We start from the raw sequence: 15521 nt of genomic DNA on the forward strand, positions 1-15521 counted from the left end.
CCTTCAGCCTAGAAGAGTCTGGTGCCTGCTGCAGGCTGGAGCACAGAAACCAAAGTCAGACCACCCTGGAGAGGGATGTGCCTTGGGGGAGCCCTTCCACATCCTGCCCCAGTTCCAAACCTCAGTGCCAGTGCACTGGATTCATCCCATCTTATAATGCTGGCAAGTGAGTTCCTGGACCTTCATCTCACTCCAGCCTGACCAGCATCCATCAGGCTGCCATAACTTTGGAGAATGGGCTGGTGACATGAACACTCCCCCCAAATGGCATCACACAGTGAAAAAATTTTTAAAAAGCCAAAGAGGACAGGGATGGCTCATTGTTTTCTGAGCTGATCACAGGAGAACTTTAATATATTTTATTCATATTGGAAGGAGTGAATGCATGGCCAAACATTTTCTTGATGGTGCTCCGTCAAGAAAAATGCATCTCATATAGCTCCCCCCCTTGATTTTTTATCTTGTCTTTGTTAAAATGAATCTTTAAAATTTTATATATAAACCTGTCAACCTTTTCCTTTAAAAGTTCATACTTAAAAAGATAAATGCTGTTATAGGCTTCTACTTCCTGAATTTCAATTGAAGTTCACCAGTATTTTCTTCTAATTATTTTACTTTCATATTTGCAATAATGGAAAGCATACTGTATATACCAGTTGTCCTCATGCTTCAGTGTATAGCATCATCACCTGGAGGAGTTTGTTACCTGTTACTTCTACAGCCCACCTCCAGGCAGTAAGTCTTAGGTGGGGCCCAGAAATCAGTATTTTAAAGATGCTCCCCAGGTGATACTGATGCAGGTGATTATGCAAGGCTTTGATAAAACATTTGGAGTGCAATCCATTCCATGAACTGTTTCTTTCTGGAATTGCTTGTAATAATACTAGAAAAAAAAGACTTGTGTAAGATTATTGAGTCAATAGAAGAATTTGGACAAACCTACTGGCTCCTTAGCAATAATCAATCAAGAAGTCAATTAAATATTGAAACATGATGTGTTACAAGTAGGTGGCATATCAGGAGGAAAAGATAGTCTTTGATCTGTAAGGAAAATATAATTCCTAACATTTACATAGAAGCCATTCTATTTTAAATGTATTTATGAAGTTTTTGCCTTTCCAAGTTTTTTTTTTTTTCACGTATCAACTGGGGATGGGATGGGGTGAAGGGAACTGTTCCCTTAGATCTGTTTCCTGTACTGCTTTGTGCAATTTATGCATATTCTGAGTCTTCTGAACCAGTAGGGCAGGCCTGACAGGAGCCTTCAGGGAGAAATCATCCCATAAGAGAAAGAAGACAAAACCTCAGTTCTTAGACTTCGAGCGCAACTCTGACTATAGCATGACATCTTTTGCTCAAATTTGAACCCTGGTCCAACCCCCAAAATGGACTCATCATGTCTGACTCCTATGGAGGAAGTGTCCTGTGGCTGAAAATGGAAGGGACTGTTTTACTAAAAACTCTGCTAAACACTGTGGCCCAAGCAATCCTGGAACAGTCCCCACCTCTGTTAAGCATCACTATAAAGCAGAGAGAAGCTTTAGAAGACAGAGTGGGGATTCAACGCACTGGGGACTCCAGGAAACTCAACGGGGCTTTGGCACTCAAGGACTCCACTGCACCACCAGCAGCAGGGCTAGCAGAGAGCAAAGGGCCCAGCAGAAAAGGCAGCAGTGCCCAGCAGGCCTGGCAGGACCCAAGGGAGCCCACCTCCCTGCCTATTGGACTTGTTCCTGAGCGCAGGTTGAGTCATGCCAGGACCCTCCCTCCCTCAAAACTGATGTTCTGTAGTGGGTTGGGGTTCTGTATGCATAGGTGGGAACAAGAGCCCACCAAGCACAGCTCAGAGTCACCTCATTTCTTCCCCACAGCAGCCCTGTGAGGCAAATGTTTTCCCATGAAAAGACTGAGTCTTAAGCAAGTGTATCTGTAATAACTGCCAGTTTTATTCCTCTGGCTAAGAGATCCAGAAGTAATTTGAGGTTTACATTTTTTTAATAGTTCTTTCATCAAGAATTTAGGTCCCCCCATTGCCCTTATAAGCTGGTTGCAAATTATTTGATTGACTCTTAATTATAAAAAAAAACTTTAATTCTTTTTGTATGTGTGACGTGTTCATTAAAAAATACATATAAGCAAAAAGAAAAAAACTCACACCACACAGAAATAAGCAGTTAAATTTTTGATATATGTATGTATACACACACACACACACACACACACAATTTGAGATTTTCTCCTACATATGTGAGCTGATACTAAATATGCTGTAACCTGTTATGTTTTACTTTACAATATGGAATGAACATATTTTCATGCACATGTGTGAAACTTCCCAATTGAAAAACAGACCTGGAGAATGTGTCAAAATACAAAATCCAGATGCTGGTAATAAGGACACTACGTACAACAAAACTCCACCACATGATTAAAAATAAAACAATAGTCAAAGATACATCAGAAAATGCTAACAGAAAGAAAGCAGGGGCCAGATTTTAACATCAGACCAAAAAAAAAAGAATTCAAGGCCTAAAGCACACAGGATAAGGACGGCTGCGTGAATGTCTTTGTTTCCAATGCATCATCACAAACTTATTTCTTACTCTTCTTATCTCTTCCCTAAGCCTTTCCAACTCATCTACTCCTCTTATCATTTCTTCTGGGTCCAAATGCCTAACCGGAGTGTCCTCTTTATATCCCTGACCAGGCTGAGTCAGCCCTCCTCTAAGGTTTCCTTCTGCTTCCTGGCTTTCACCTTCTTCAGACGGTTGAGGATTTCTTTCTGCCTCCTGTGGTACAGCTTCCATAGGGCGGTCTTCCTCAGCCTTTGGCATGTTCTGTGCTTTTCCTTCATTTTCTTCACAAGACTTTTGCATGTTGAGTATTTTTCTCTTATTTCCTTTTTGAATAAATTAACCCTGGAAAACAAGGAAACAAAACGACTAGATGCCAGGCAAATGGACCAGCAGTCAGAGCATGGGTTTCCATAGAGACTGGCCTCTTCACATTCAGGTCCCTAATTGTCAAAGTTTTCCAACTAGAGAAGACTAGATCCTCAGGCTCAGAACTCCCCTGGCCCCACCCCTTTCTCCCCCTCCCCTTTCTCCCCCTCCTGCTCCAGCTCCATCTTCTCGCTCCCGCTCCAGCCCACCATTTCCCAGCAGGCCCTGCTACAGGCCTCTCCTAGCACCGAAACGGGAGCAGCGCAGAAGCAATTAACCCCTCCCTTGCCTCGGGTCTCCCAACACTCCCGCCCTTTTGGGCTTTCCCAAGCCATTCCAACCTCCTGCCTCTCACCTGAGACCGGCTGGTCCAGTCTCTGGCCTCCCCTCCCCCTTCCACGTCTCTCCAGTCTCCTCCCCCCCCCCGCCCCCGCCCCATTTCCGTTGCAGGCTCTGCACAGGCCTCCGGCGCTTCAACCGGATGGAGAGAGGCGGCAGGGACCCGGGATGGGCTTTGGTGTCGCCCGGACTCACACCCCACCCCCCACAGCCACCCCCAGGGACCTGAGGCAATTCCACCTTTACACTGACCTGCAGGGATCCAGGGGATTTTCCTCCCTCTTCCCTCACTCGATTTGGGTCGCTCCCAAAAGACCAAGAGTCCTGCAGACAGGAGTGCTTGGTGAGCAGGTCAGTACCTGAATCACGGGTCCCTTTCACGATTCTAGGCCTTGTTCGTCTAAAGTTTCCCCACGTCCTCATCCTCTCCCTCCTTTTAAGGCAACCCCGCCCTCCTTCCCCCGTGCCCACCGGTTCCCTGCAAGCAGGGAGTGGGAGACAAGTTATTTCCAAATTGTTTCTATGTCTCTGTCTCGGGACCCTCAATTGGCTGCCCTTCTCCCTCTCCACCCCCACCCACCCCCAAACAGCCCCAAATTTCCTGCACAAAAATGAGAGTTTGGCGGAACCGTAGTGTTGGGAAAGCGGTACCGGCAACGCTTGGTTTCTGCTCTCTGACTCCTAGGCCCCAGGGTCCCGAAGGCAGCGCCCACCTTTATACTGACCTCAAAGGATCCGGGGCACTTTTCTCCTCCAGCAATAGGGAGCTGCTACAGGGAAACAGGCCCTGGACTATAAGGACTTCTGCACACGTCGACTCCTGGTCACGTGAGCGTTGCGTCATCAATGAGCTCGAGTCTTCGGTTACCCCTCCCATTTAACACTGCAGCCCGCCCCCTGCGTTCCCTCCACTTGATACTGTCAATCTTTTTTCGTATTTGCCAATCAGAGACAACAATACTGGTATATTCTCCCAGCAGTTTCTACTCGTTTTTCTCGGGTTACCAGGGAGAATCAGCCTCTCGGGGTGAATCGACCATTTCTCCTTCTTCTTTGGGGAATCATCTCTCTCTCCTGCTTCCAATTTCACCTCCACGCCTCCCCCAAGGTCCTCCAGTCCACCATTTCCCTTGGAGTCCTGTCTAGCATTAAAATGGGGGAAGGTGGTAGATGGGGGCGGGAGGGCGGCTAGAAAAGAATGTGGGAGTGAGGGTGTGGAATTCTTTTTTACTAGTTCTCTTGAATAGTTTTCTGCTTTGTGTAATGTTTTAAACAATCAGCATACTTTTTAAAAATGATTTTTAGGAAAGAGATTCCACATAAGCAATATTTGGCACAATATGGAGGACAAATTAGTTACATGAATTTTTAAGACTTTGGAAAAGTTTTCTAATGGCTGCAAATGAAATGACAGTTTTTACAATATATTGATCTGTTAGAAAAGGTTTTTAAAATCTTATTAAAGCAGCGCCCTGACCCCAGGGCTTCCCTGGTGGCGCAGTGGTTGAGAGTCCGCCTGCCGATGCAGGGGACACGGGTTCGTGCCCCCGTCCGTTAGATCCCACATGCCGCGGAGCGGCTGGGCCCGTGAGCCATGGCCGCTGAGCCTGCGTGTCCGGAGCCTGTGCTCCGCAACGGGAGAGGCCACAACAGTGAGAGGCCCGCGTACCACAAAAACAAAACAAAACAAAACAAACCTGACCCCAAATTAATCTGTGGGAAGAGGCCCAGTTTTCCCTTGTGTAGCAATTTTATGTAAGTAATCCACTACTTTTTCTCTTTCTGGCTGAACTCAAGTTATCAAGTATTAGATGTCTGACCTTTTCATGAGGACTGCTGCATGGCTTCCGCTTGAGTTTTAAGTGGAGGCTTTAGGCACACTGCCTCTTCTCATGTCCTCTGTAGGATCCAGTGCCTTGCTAATCAGATGAGTCTATAAAGGAGTCAACTTTACTTTGGAACTCAAAAAAATGTGTTGGAAAATAACTCTCATACATCCTTGAAACACTCAGAAAGGAGAGAGTTCCCTCTATCTCACCATTTGGTGTGAGGCTTTTTAACAGGTGGAATTTTTGTTCTTGCATGCCACTCTTGAGATATTCTGATATCATTCACTTTGATCCATTAGAAAAGAGAACTATCAACATGCATAATTGTTATGATCAGAAAGCAGAGAGGACATCATTGCAGTAAAAATATTAGTTAAAAGAGGAAATTGATATCCCCGCAACCCAGAATCCACTGGTACCTGGAGGTATGTTGGTGCTGGGAATGGCAGTCTGGCCAGTGGAGCCAGCTGGAGAGTCAGGGGAAGGAGGCAGAGAGGGATCTCTTATCTAGGATGGTCACAGTGGGATGCGGTAGCCAAAAACAGAGCCCACCACAGAGAAAGCAGGGTTGGAAAAAGTATTTTTGTTGTCTTAATGTTTTATCATTTATATTTAAGCATGAAGAATTTATTCCACAGTTGATGGATATATTTCCTATTATTCGAGGGAGAGTTTTTAATATAAATATAGCTACTGAATTATAAAGATGTAACCATTAAGTACCACAAAATATTTCCATCCTTTCAGATGTTATATTTAACAGGGGATAACTGATATTTTTAAAAAATTATTATCATATAGAGAAATGGACTCTTTTTTGGGTGTACAGTTCTATGAAGTTTAAGAAATGTATAGATTTGTGGAACTACCACCACAATACAGGATACAGTTCAATCACCCCCAAAAAAACTTCCTCATGCCACCACTTTGCAGTCATACCTTACCCCCCTTTCCTGAACTCTTGGCAACCTCTGATCTATTCCCAACTCCTATCATTTGTCTTTTTCAGGATGTTACATAAATGAAATCTACAACATGTCACATTTAGAGACAGGCTTCCTTCACTCTGCATAATGCCCTGGAGATTCATCATTTAAGCTGTTTCATGCATTAATAGCTCATTCTTTTCTTTTTACTGAGTAGTATTCTGTTATATGGATGTTCCAGTTTATTTGTCCATGTACCCTCAGTAGGACATTTGTGTTGTTCTCAGTTTTGAGTAATAATGAAAAGAGTTGCTATAAACATTGCTTCAAACTGGACTACTAGGGTAACCTTTTCTCTGACCTATCTACCTTCAGGCCTCCCTCTCCGTCTTCAATTTACTTTGCACATTACCATCAAATTAAACTTCACTCTTTCTTATTTTCAACTTGTCATTCTCCTGTTCAAAGGCCCTGGCTGGCAACCCCACTATCTGTGAATTAAATCCTACTTTCCTCATCCTGACATTCAGTGTTGATCAGAATTGAGCCACACTTGTCATCTACTTCTCTGCCCCATCCAAAAGGAACTCTCATACACTATGCCCAAGTATGCCTTCTTCTCTCTGTCTTTGCATGATATGTTCTTCCACCTGATTGCACTCCTCTTCCTCCTAGATCCTGGTCCTGCTCATTCTTAGGGACCTAACCTTCATCACCCAGCCTCTAAAGCCACCTCAGCTGGAAGTGATCTCTACCCCGCCCTGCCCCATCAATGCTGCAGGTAGGGTCTGCACCCCTCATATTGCTCTTAGCAAATGTTGCCTTTTACCTTTCCCCTTTCCTGTGTGTTTGTGTTTGTGTTGGGTGGGGGTTATCTAACCAGGCAGATGTTCAAATGTGGGTTGATGGAGAGTGGGGGTCGGGCTCCAGCTCTCATGCTGCTTGAGTGGCTCTTGTGATTTTAAACAGTGCATCTCCCAGAAATCTCAGAGATTCAGAAGGAGCTGTATGCCAATTGGCTCACAGACGATCCTTCTTTCTGCTTGCACAAAAATTGGAGCAGAAGTTTCATTGTCCCCCTCCTCTGCTTATTCTACTTACAGATAGTCAGAACAACCTTAATACCATTTTTATGGAGCTACTGACAGAGGATATTGTCCTGTTTTCCTAAATAGTCATAAGAGAGAGATCAGTCAGCTCACTGGTTCACACCTTACCAAGAGCCAGATGGTACAGGCCTTTACCTTCATCCTCGTCCCTGAGCAATTTCAGTGCATCAATATAGCATTCAGCTGCCTTTGAAATCAAGTTAATCACAGTAGCTTTTTAAATGTAAGATTTTTGGAGACAAGAGCATTCTTGTCAATTAAAAACTATTTTTAAAAAGGAATGAAAAGAGGGCACAAATTGATTTAAACAATGAAGACATGAATTCTGGAGAGTAGACACCATGTACCTCTGACCCAATCAATATTCTGTTTTTATACACCAAGAGGGCACTGGGGATAGCTCCAAAGTCTAAAGCCTTTCAAGTGGTGTGAGGGGAGGAGAAAGGAGCTCTTATACAAGAATATGATATCCAGAATATTGTTTTTTATGTTCTCTTTCGAAGTCATTTCCTGAGGCTCTGTATTCAGCAACTCCTGCATATTTCTTATTGCTCTTTCAAAGCTCATCCCATAGAATAGCTTGAGAGGGCTATTTCTCTCCCTCGCTTCTCTAGCACACTATCTATGACTTGAAAACATCCCTCCCAGTATGGCAAAATCTGCTCCAGATCCAAAGGTTTGGCTGCTGTGCATGGACTCAAAGCAGTTGTCTTCTGAGATGATTTGCCCCTTTGGAGTGCAACGAGACCCAACGCATTTCGTCACTTTGCTCAACTGCGGGTAGTCCACTCATGTTCTGATGTAAATGGTACACATAGAGCCCAGGCTGATTTCCACTTAGACTGTAAGTCTCTGCTTCAGAAAGTAAACTCTTCTACCATCTCTCCTGTCACTACGTTCCCTGACATTTGGAAATTTGGCATGCGTAAGTTTCAGAAGTTCCACAAACTCTTCAGAATAGCCACTGGCCACATCCAAGCAAATGAACTTAACTTGAAGCACAACTTTTCATCTCTTCCAGATAATTCTGCCCACTTCCTGAACTCACAGCTAAATGCTGCACACATTGTGGATTATTGTGGCCAAGAGTTTCTAGTTATCCAGAGCATAATGCTTATGAATTGCTGTGAACCTGAAATGCTGTGTCATAACCACTGCCCTTTCATACGTCCCCATGGTGTCTGTGTTGACCACAGTAATAGGAATCCTTGAGTTGGTCTGCTTAGACTTTCTTACTATGTGACAGAATGCTTAAGATCCACCTCAGCTAGATTCTTGAGATTGCTTTGCTTAAGCCTTGAGGTTCGTATCTATGTAGAGCATATTGCTAGGTTGCGGAGAGGCACACTTCAGCTGTACTACAGCTTGGACCAGGCAAGTTTTTCCTGTGGCAAAAGCAGAGTTGTTGGGGAGAGAGTGCTGTTGTTGCTGGCTAGGTGCTTTAAAATATTAAGTTTATAATGGAAAGAAAATCTTTGCTGACCTGTTGATTCTGACTTAGTTGCCTGCACTCTATTTACCCATCCTAACTCTTTCATCCTGTTTTGTTGACTTTCTGCTTTGTATCCCTTACTTATCTGTAAGTGCCATAGGACAAAAACCTTATCTGGTTCAACTTTGTAACCCCTCCAATGTTGAAAGTTCAAGTTGGTGGAAACGATTTAAATTTTCGCTAATATGGCAATGGTTAAATAAATTATCCACACTGTGGAAATTGTGCAGATATAAAAAGTAATGCAATTATGCTCCAATAAAGATGTTTAAAAAAAAAAAAAAGTAATGAAATAAAAAATGTGTAGTGACATCAAATTATATTGAAGTTATATTTTTGAGTGAAGAAAGTGGCAGAACAGTATTTAGAGAATACTGTCCCACGCACATACAAATAATGCATACATATATGTGTATGCAACTAGTTTATTAAGTAGTTCTAATTTTCTGGTATAAACATGGAACAATTTTATTTTTTCCAGTAACTGCTGTCAACTATGGTCTGTCAAATCTTCTGTTTCTCACTGAATGATGAATTCGTTTAATGACATTTCAGTTTGTTTCCTCAACTATTCAATGACTTTCATTCATTAAGAGAGTTTTGTTTTGGGTTTTTGAAACTCAGTCTGGTTTATTTTTTAAACTTTTTGTTTTGAAATAATTTTAGTTCTAAAGAAGATAGTACAAAGCTTTTCTGTAAACCCTACATCTAGCTTAGCCTAATACCTGTGGTACATTTATAAAAACAAAGAAATTAACATTTGTGCAATACTATCTCTGACAGTGAGAAACCTGGTTCTCCTTTATGCATAATTTATTTACTTATTTATTTAACTCTAGTATATAGTTAAAGTAGTTTCAGAACTTCTGTCATGTACCCCTGTGAGAAACAAATTTCCCCACCAGAACATAGCATTTCTGTATAGTTCTTTTTGTCTTGACCGTTATAATATCCAGTCACTTTTTCAAAGCAGCTTAGGTCAGCTCTTTTTTTTCCCTACCCTTTTTATTGAAGTTATGGCATACATCTATAATATAGGAGATTCATTTGCAACAGTGTGCTTTCCGTCTAGGGCTCCCCTACATCTTGATTTGTATATTTTTTAATGGACATAGAGCAAAAGTCACCCTTTGTGGTGTGCAGTTCTGTGAAATTTGAAAACATTCATATAGTCATGTATCAACCACCACAGTACCATACTGAAGAGTTCTATCACTCTAAAATTTCCCTTGTGTGACCCCTTTGTAGTCAACTACTCCCCCCATCCTCACCCTTGAAGCCTCTTTTATATCTATATATATTAACCTCTACATAATGTCATATAAATGGAATCAGACAATACATATATTTTTGAGTATGGCTTCTTTCACTTAGCAAAATACATTTGAAATGCATACATGTTGTTGTGTGAATCAGAAATTTGTTCCTTTTAATTACTGTGTAGTGTTCCATTGTACAGATGTATATTAATTTATTTTCAGATGTTAAAGCAACCGAACATTCCTGAGATAAATACCACTTTGTTGTAGTGTATGATGATTTTTATATGTTGCTGGATTCAATTTCCTATCATCTTGTTTAGTACTTTTGCATATATATTCATAACAGTTAGTGGTCTGTAGTTTTCTTGTGATGTCCTTGACCGGTTTTAGTATCAGGGTAATACAGGTCTTATGATGAGTTGGGAAGTGTTCCTTCCCCTTCTATTTATGGAAGAGTTTGCTAAGGATTTGTATTAATTCTTCTTTATATGCTTGGTAGAATTAATCAGCACAGTCATCTAGGCCTGGGCTTTTGGGGGGCAAATAATTATTTTTTATTATTATTTCAATTTCTTAACTTATTATTATATTGGTTTATTCAGATTATCGTTTTCTTTTTGAGTCAATTTTGATAGGAATTTGTCCATGTCATCTAAGTTATCTAATTCATTGACATACAGTTGTTCATAGTATTCCTTTTAATCATTTTTTTTTCCTGAGAGGTCAATAGTAATGCCCCTCTTTCATTTCTTTCTTGCTTTCTTTCTTTTTTAAAATTTTATTCATTGTTTTTGGCTGCATTGGGTCTTCGTTGCTGCACGCGGGCTTTCTCTAGTTGCAGCGAGTGGGGGCTACTATTCATTGCAGTGCGCGGGCTTCTCATTGCAGTGGCTTCTCTTTTTGCGGAGCACAGGCTCTAGGCTCACGGGCTTCAGTAGTTGTACCACGCAGGCTCAGTAGTTGTGGCTTGCAGGCTCTAGAGCGCAGGCTCAATAGTTGTGGCACATGGGCTTAGTTGCCCCACAGCATGTGGGATCTTTGCGGACCAGGGCTCAAACCTGTGTCCCCTGCATTGGCAGGTGGATTCTTAACCACTGCACCACCAGGGAAGCCCACACTCTTTCATTTCTGGTTTAAGTAATTTGAGTCTTCTCTTTGTTTTTCTTAGTTAATCTAGCTAACGGTTTGTCAATTTTTTCGATGTTTTCCAAGAATAAACTTTGGGTTTAACTGATTTTTTCTCTTCTCCATTTCATTAATTTCAAATCTAATCTTTTCTGTTTCCTTATTTATGTTCACTTTATGTTTAGTTTGTTTTTCTTTTTCCAGTGTCTTAAGGTAGAAGTTTAAGTTATATATTTGGGATCTTCTTTTTTAATATAAATATTTACAGCTATATATTTCCTTTTAAGCACTGTTTTACCTGCATCCTATAAGTCTTGGATGTCATATCTTCATTTTCATTCACCTCATTGTGTTTTCTAATTTCCTTTTTAATTCCTTCTTTGACCCAGTGATTATTGAGGAAAGCATTTTAAAATTTCTGTATATCTGTGTATATCCCAAATTTCTTTTTGATGTTGATTTCTCATTTTATTCTACTGTGGTCAGAGCATATACTTTTTATTATTTCTTTTTTTTTTTACATTTATTGAGATTTTTATGGCCTATCCTATATGGACTATCATGAGGAAGTTTCACTGTGCGTTTGAGGAGAATGTATATTCTGCTGTTGCTGGGTGGAGTGTTCTATAGATGTCTGTTAGGTCTAATTGGTTTATAGCATTTTTCAAGTCTTTGAATTTTCTTGTTGATCTTCTGCTTTGTTGTTCTATGCATTATTGAAAGTGGAATATTGAACTCTTTAACTATTATAGTTGAATTGTCTATCTTTCCCATCAGTTTTCATAGTTTTTGCTTCACGTACTTTTAGTCCTATTGTTAGTTCCATATATTTGTAATATTGTTTTATCTTCCTGATGGATTGACCATTTTATCATTATAAAATGTCACTCTTTACCTCTAGTAACCTTTTTTATTTTTAATTCTATTTTGTCTGATAATAGTATTGTTACTCCAGCTTTCTTATGGTTGCTGTTTTCATGATATACATATTTTTATCATTTTCCTTTCAATCTTTATATGTTTAAACCTAAAATATGCTTCTTGTAAACACCATACAGTTGGATCTTTTAAAAATCTAATCTGACAATCCCTGCCTTTTGTTTGAATTGTTTAATCCATTCATATTTAATGTTATTATTGATATGATTGAATTTATTTCTGCCAACTTTTTCTAAAAAAAAAATTATTTATTTATTTATTTATTTGGCTGCATCGGATCTTAGTTGCAGCACACGGGATCCTTAGTTGTGGCATGTGGAATCTTTAGTTGTGGCATGCAAACTTTTAGTTGCAGCATGTGGGATCTAGTTCCCTGACCAGGGATGGTACCTGGGTCCCCTGCATCGGGAGTGCGGAGTCTTAGCCACTGGACCACCAGGGGAGTCCCTCTGTCAACTTACTTTTTGTCTGTCATATATCTCATGTGTTTTTTGTTCCTCTCTTCTTTTCCTCCATTTTTCTTACATTAATTAAATATATTCTAATGAAGGATTTTAATTTATTTAATGACTTTTTCATTATATCTTTTAGAGTTATTTCCTTTGTGGTTACCCTAGGACTTGACATATACATCTTAGTTTATTGGGTTCTATTTCAGTTTTATACTAACTTAATTCCAGTGAGATATAGAAACATCACTTCTATATATTTCTATTCCCTTTATCCACTTATTGTGGTATTGTTATACATGTTACAACAAAATGTTATAAAACCCATCCACTGTTACCGTTATTACTTTACATAACTTTACGTCTCTTATGGAAAATGAAAGAAGGATAGCAAGTATATATTTATAGAATTTATTATGTTAACCTTTTCATTTATCACTTCTGGTTTTCTTCATTTCTTCCAGGGGATTTTAGTTACCCTCTGGATTTGTTTCCTTAGCCTATTGCAGCTTTGCTCCCACCCATCTCCTTTGTGTTTTTATTGGCAAATATATTTCTTTTCTCTGTTATAAGGCCAATAATACATTATATATATACTGTTTTAACCAGTTGAGAGAAGGAAGGGGAAATAAATATACATTTGAACTGTGTTTTATAATTACATAATTAACTTTATATGTGCTTTTTTCCCCCAGTGGATTCAAATTACTGTCTGGGGTCATTTGCTTTCAGAAGTAGAGAACTTCCTTTAGTGTATCTTGTAAGGTGGGTCTGCTAGTGAAAGGTTCTCTCATTTTTTTGTTTTTCTGGGAATGTCTTTATTTTGTGTTCACTTTTGAAAGATAGCTTTGGTGAATACAGGATTCTTGGTTGACTTTTTGTATCTTTGAACAGTTTGAATATGCTATCCCACTTCCTTCTGGCCTCTATTGTTTTGGTGATAAATTAGCTGTTGATCTTATTGGAGTTCTCTTATAAGTCAGGAGTCATTTTTTTTCTTGCTGCTTTCAACATTTTCTCCTTGTCTTTGACTTTCAGCATAGTAAGAATGGCTTTCAGCATTCTTACTATGTTGTGTCTGTTTGTCAGTCTCTTGCGTTTATCCTGTTTGAAATCACTGAGCTTCCTGGATATGTAGATGAATGTTTTTCATCAAATTTGGGAAGTTTTCGGACATCATTTCTTTGTATCTTTTTCCTGCTCCTTTCACTCTCTTTTCTCTCCTTTTGGTATTCTCATTATGTGTATGTTGGTGCAATTAATGGTGTCCCACATATCTTTGAGACTCTGTTCATTTTTCATGATTTTTTCTTTTTTTAAATTAATTTTTATTGAAGTATAGTTGCTTTACAATGTTGTGTTAGTTTCTACTGTACAGCCAAGTGAATCAGCTATATGTATACATATATCCCCTCTTTTTTGGATTTCCTTCCCATTTAGGTCACCACAGTCATTACTTTTTTCTCTTTCTTATTCAGATTACATAAAATCTATGAATCTTAGAGTTCACTAATTCTCAAATCTACTGTTGAGCTCCTCTAGTGAATTTTTCATTTCAATCTTTCTATTTTTCAGAATTTCCACTTGTTTCTTTTTATAATATCTATCTATTGATTGCTTGTTTTTCTATTTGATATAATAGTGTCATCATACCTGCCTTTACTTCTTTAATCATAGGGTTTTTTTTCATTCTTTGAACATATTGGCCATGTTGAAGTATTTGTTAAATTCTACATCTGGTTACTCTCACAAGCAGTTTCTGTTGCCTGCTTTGCTCCCCACATGTGGGTCATATTTTTCTGTTTCTCTACATGTCTTGCAATTTTTTCAGATAATATATTTTAGCAACTCTGAGTACTGATCCTCTCTCTCTGGGGCTTATTTTTGTTGTTATTTGCTTGTTTTTTTAGTGACTGGCTGAATTATTTCAATCATGTCCATTTCCTCCCTGCTATATGATGCCTCTATGTTGATCCTCAGAGTGTACAGTATTGGTATGCCCATAGTCACTCTGGGATGACAGTGGTTTTGGCAGTCCTCTCTTTACTGACTCCTTACCTGAACATACTTGAATGGTTGATTGCTTTATTGTTTTTGACAATACACGGGGGCATAAGTTGCTCCACAGATTCATGGGATTAAATTTGGGCTCCTTTTCAGATACAGTTTTTGAGGTCATTGTTTGACATTTGTTTGGACTCCAAGAAGACTCTACTTAGCTGTCTATTTTCCTAATTCTCTAGTAGACTAGCTGGCCTAACATTTAGCTTATATCTCTAATGAATCTACTGACCTCCTCTTAATTGTTATTCACTACAACCTCCATTTTTTATAGCACCTGTAGCCTTCAAGTTCACACTGTGTGACAAATGAAGTCAGTTCCTTTGGAAAGAGTTTTGGAGCTCTCTGTTTTAAGGCCTGCCTCTCCCCCTGGGAAAATCTCTGATACAAGGCTCTGGAGCTAAGGATGGTGACAGTAGCACAATTCTCTCTGAGTGACACTGCTACTTTAGGAGCTGTACACTTGACTCAGGATGGGCAGTTCCTTCAGGTCTTCCTGGCTTGCCTCTCCCAGGAAATTGAGTCCCCAGTATTCTTAGCACACTATGCTGAAGGTAGAGCCTCCTTATGATGAATGGGGGAGGAGCAGAAGGAGCCCCAACCTTTCAGCTGCACTCACTTGGAATTTAGCCTGAGCAACAGTCAACTCAAGGCAGGATGAGAAGTTTTGTCTCTCCTGGGAAGATACTGTGACCCTTCAGATGTGAGCTGGGGGAGAAGGAGACCTGTGTTTTTGACTACACCCTTCTGGAGTGAAGTTTCCATCATGCTAAGCTGGAAGTGGGAAGGCAAGAAAAGAATCTTGGTTCAAATGCCACAGATTATCATTGTTCTTATTGTTATAGTAGATTGTCTTTTAAAAACGTTTCTTCATTTGCTGTATGCCCTTAGGACCATTTCCAAAGAATTTAAATGATTGTATTTTAGGAGAATAACTTTTAACAATTTCACTGGGAAATGGATCCTCAGAGTTCCTCATATTGCCTTGCCAAAAGTGGAACACCGACCATAGTTATTTTTAATTTCCTGTCTGATGGTGTCAAGATCT

At 39.9% G+C, this 15521-nt stretch overlaps 2 protein-coding genes and 1 pseudogene across 3 annotated transcripts in view; all 3 read right to left on the bottom strand.

Moving 5' to 3' along the window:
• NXF3 (nuclear RNA export factor 3) overlaps positions 1-7286 on the bottom strand; it is a 70806-nt gene extending 63520 nt beyond the window's left edge. Inside the window, 3 exon segments of the mRNA XM_070044661.1 lie at positions 4759-4838; positions 4841-4994; positions 7254-7286. Coding sequence (XP_069900762.1) covers positions 4759-4838; positions 4841-4994; positions 7254-7286 — 267 coding nt within the window.
• Positions 2170-4158, bottom strand: TCEAL8 (transcription elongation factor A like 8). 2 transcript variants are annotated; one of them, XM_030851485.3, is made up of 3 exons: positions 4007-4158; positions 3534-3605; positions 2170-2918 (listed from the first exon to the last, which is right to left on the bottom strand). In XM_030851485.3, the coding sequence occupies exon 3, from the start codon at positions 2874-2876 to the stop codon at positions 2523-2525; it is 354 nt and encodes a 117-aa protein (XP_030707345.2). In that variant the 5' UTR covers positions 2877-2918; positions 3534-3605; positions 4007-4158; the 3' UTR covers positions 2170-2522. The 2 variants fall into 2 exon arrangements, with proteins under 2 accessions (XP_030707345.2, XP_030707347.2); XM_030851487.3 differs by lacking the exon at positions 3534-3605 and having other exon boundaries at positions 4007-4100.
• A 477-nt stretch (positions 7287-7763) lies between the features above and the next one.
• LOC115849858 (GMP reductase 1 pseudogene) lies at positions 7764-11328 on the bottom strand (annotated as a pseudogene).
• Between the last annotated feature and the right edge of the window lie 4193 nt (positions 11329-15521).

The sequence above is a fragment of the Globicephala melas genome, chromosome X (genome assembly GCF_963455315.2).
Source record: "Globicephala melas chromosome X, mGloMel1.2, whole genome shotgun sequence".
NCBI lineage: Eukaryota > Metazoa > Chordata > Mammalia > Artiodactyla > Delphinidae > Globicephala > Globicephala melas.

Coding starts and splice junctions, on each gene's coding strand:
- TCEAL8 (XM_030851485.3), bottom strand. CDS start 2,876: ATGCAAAAGTCTTGTGAAGAAAATGAAGGAAAAGCACAGAACATGCCA.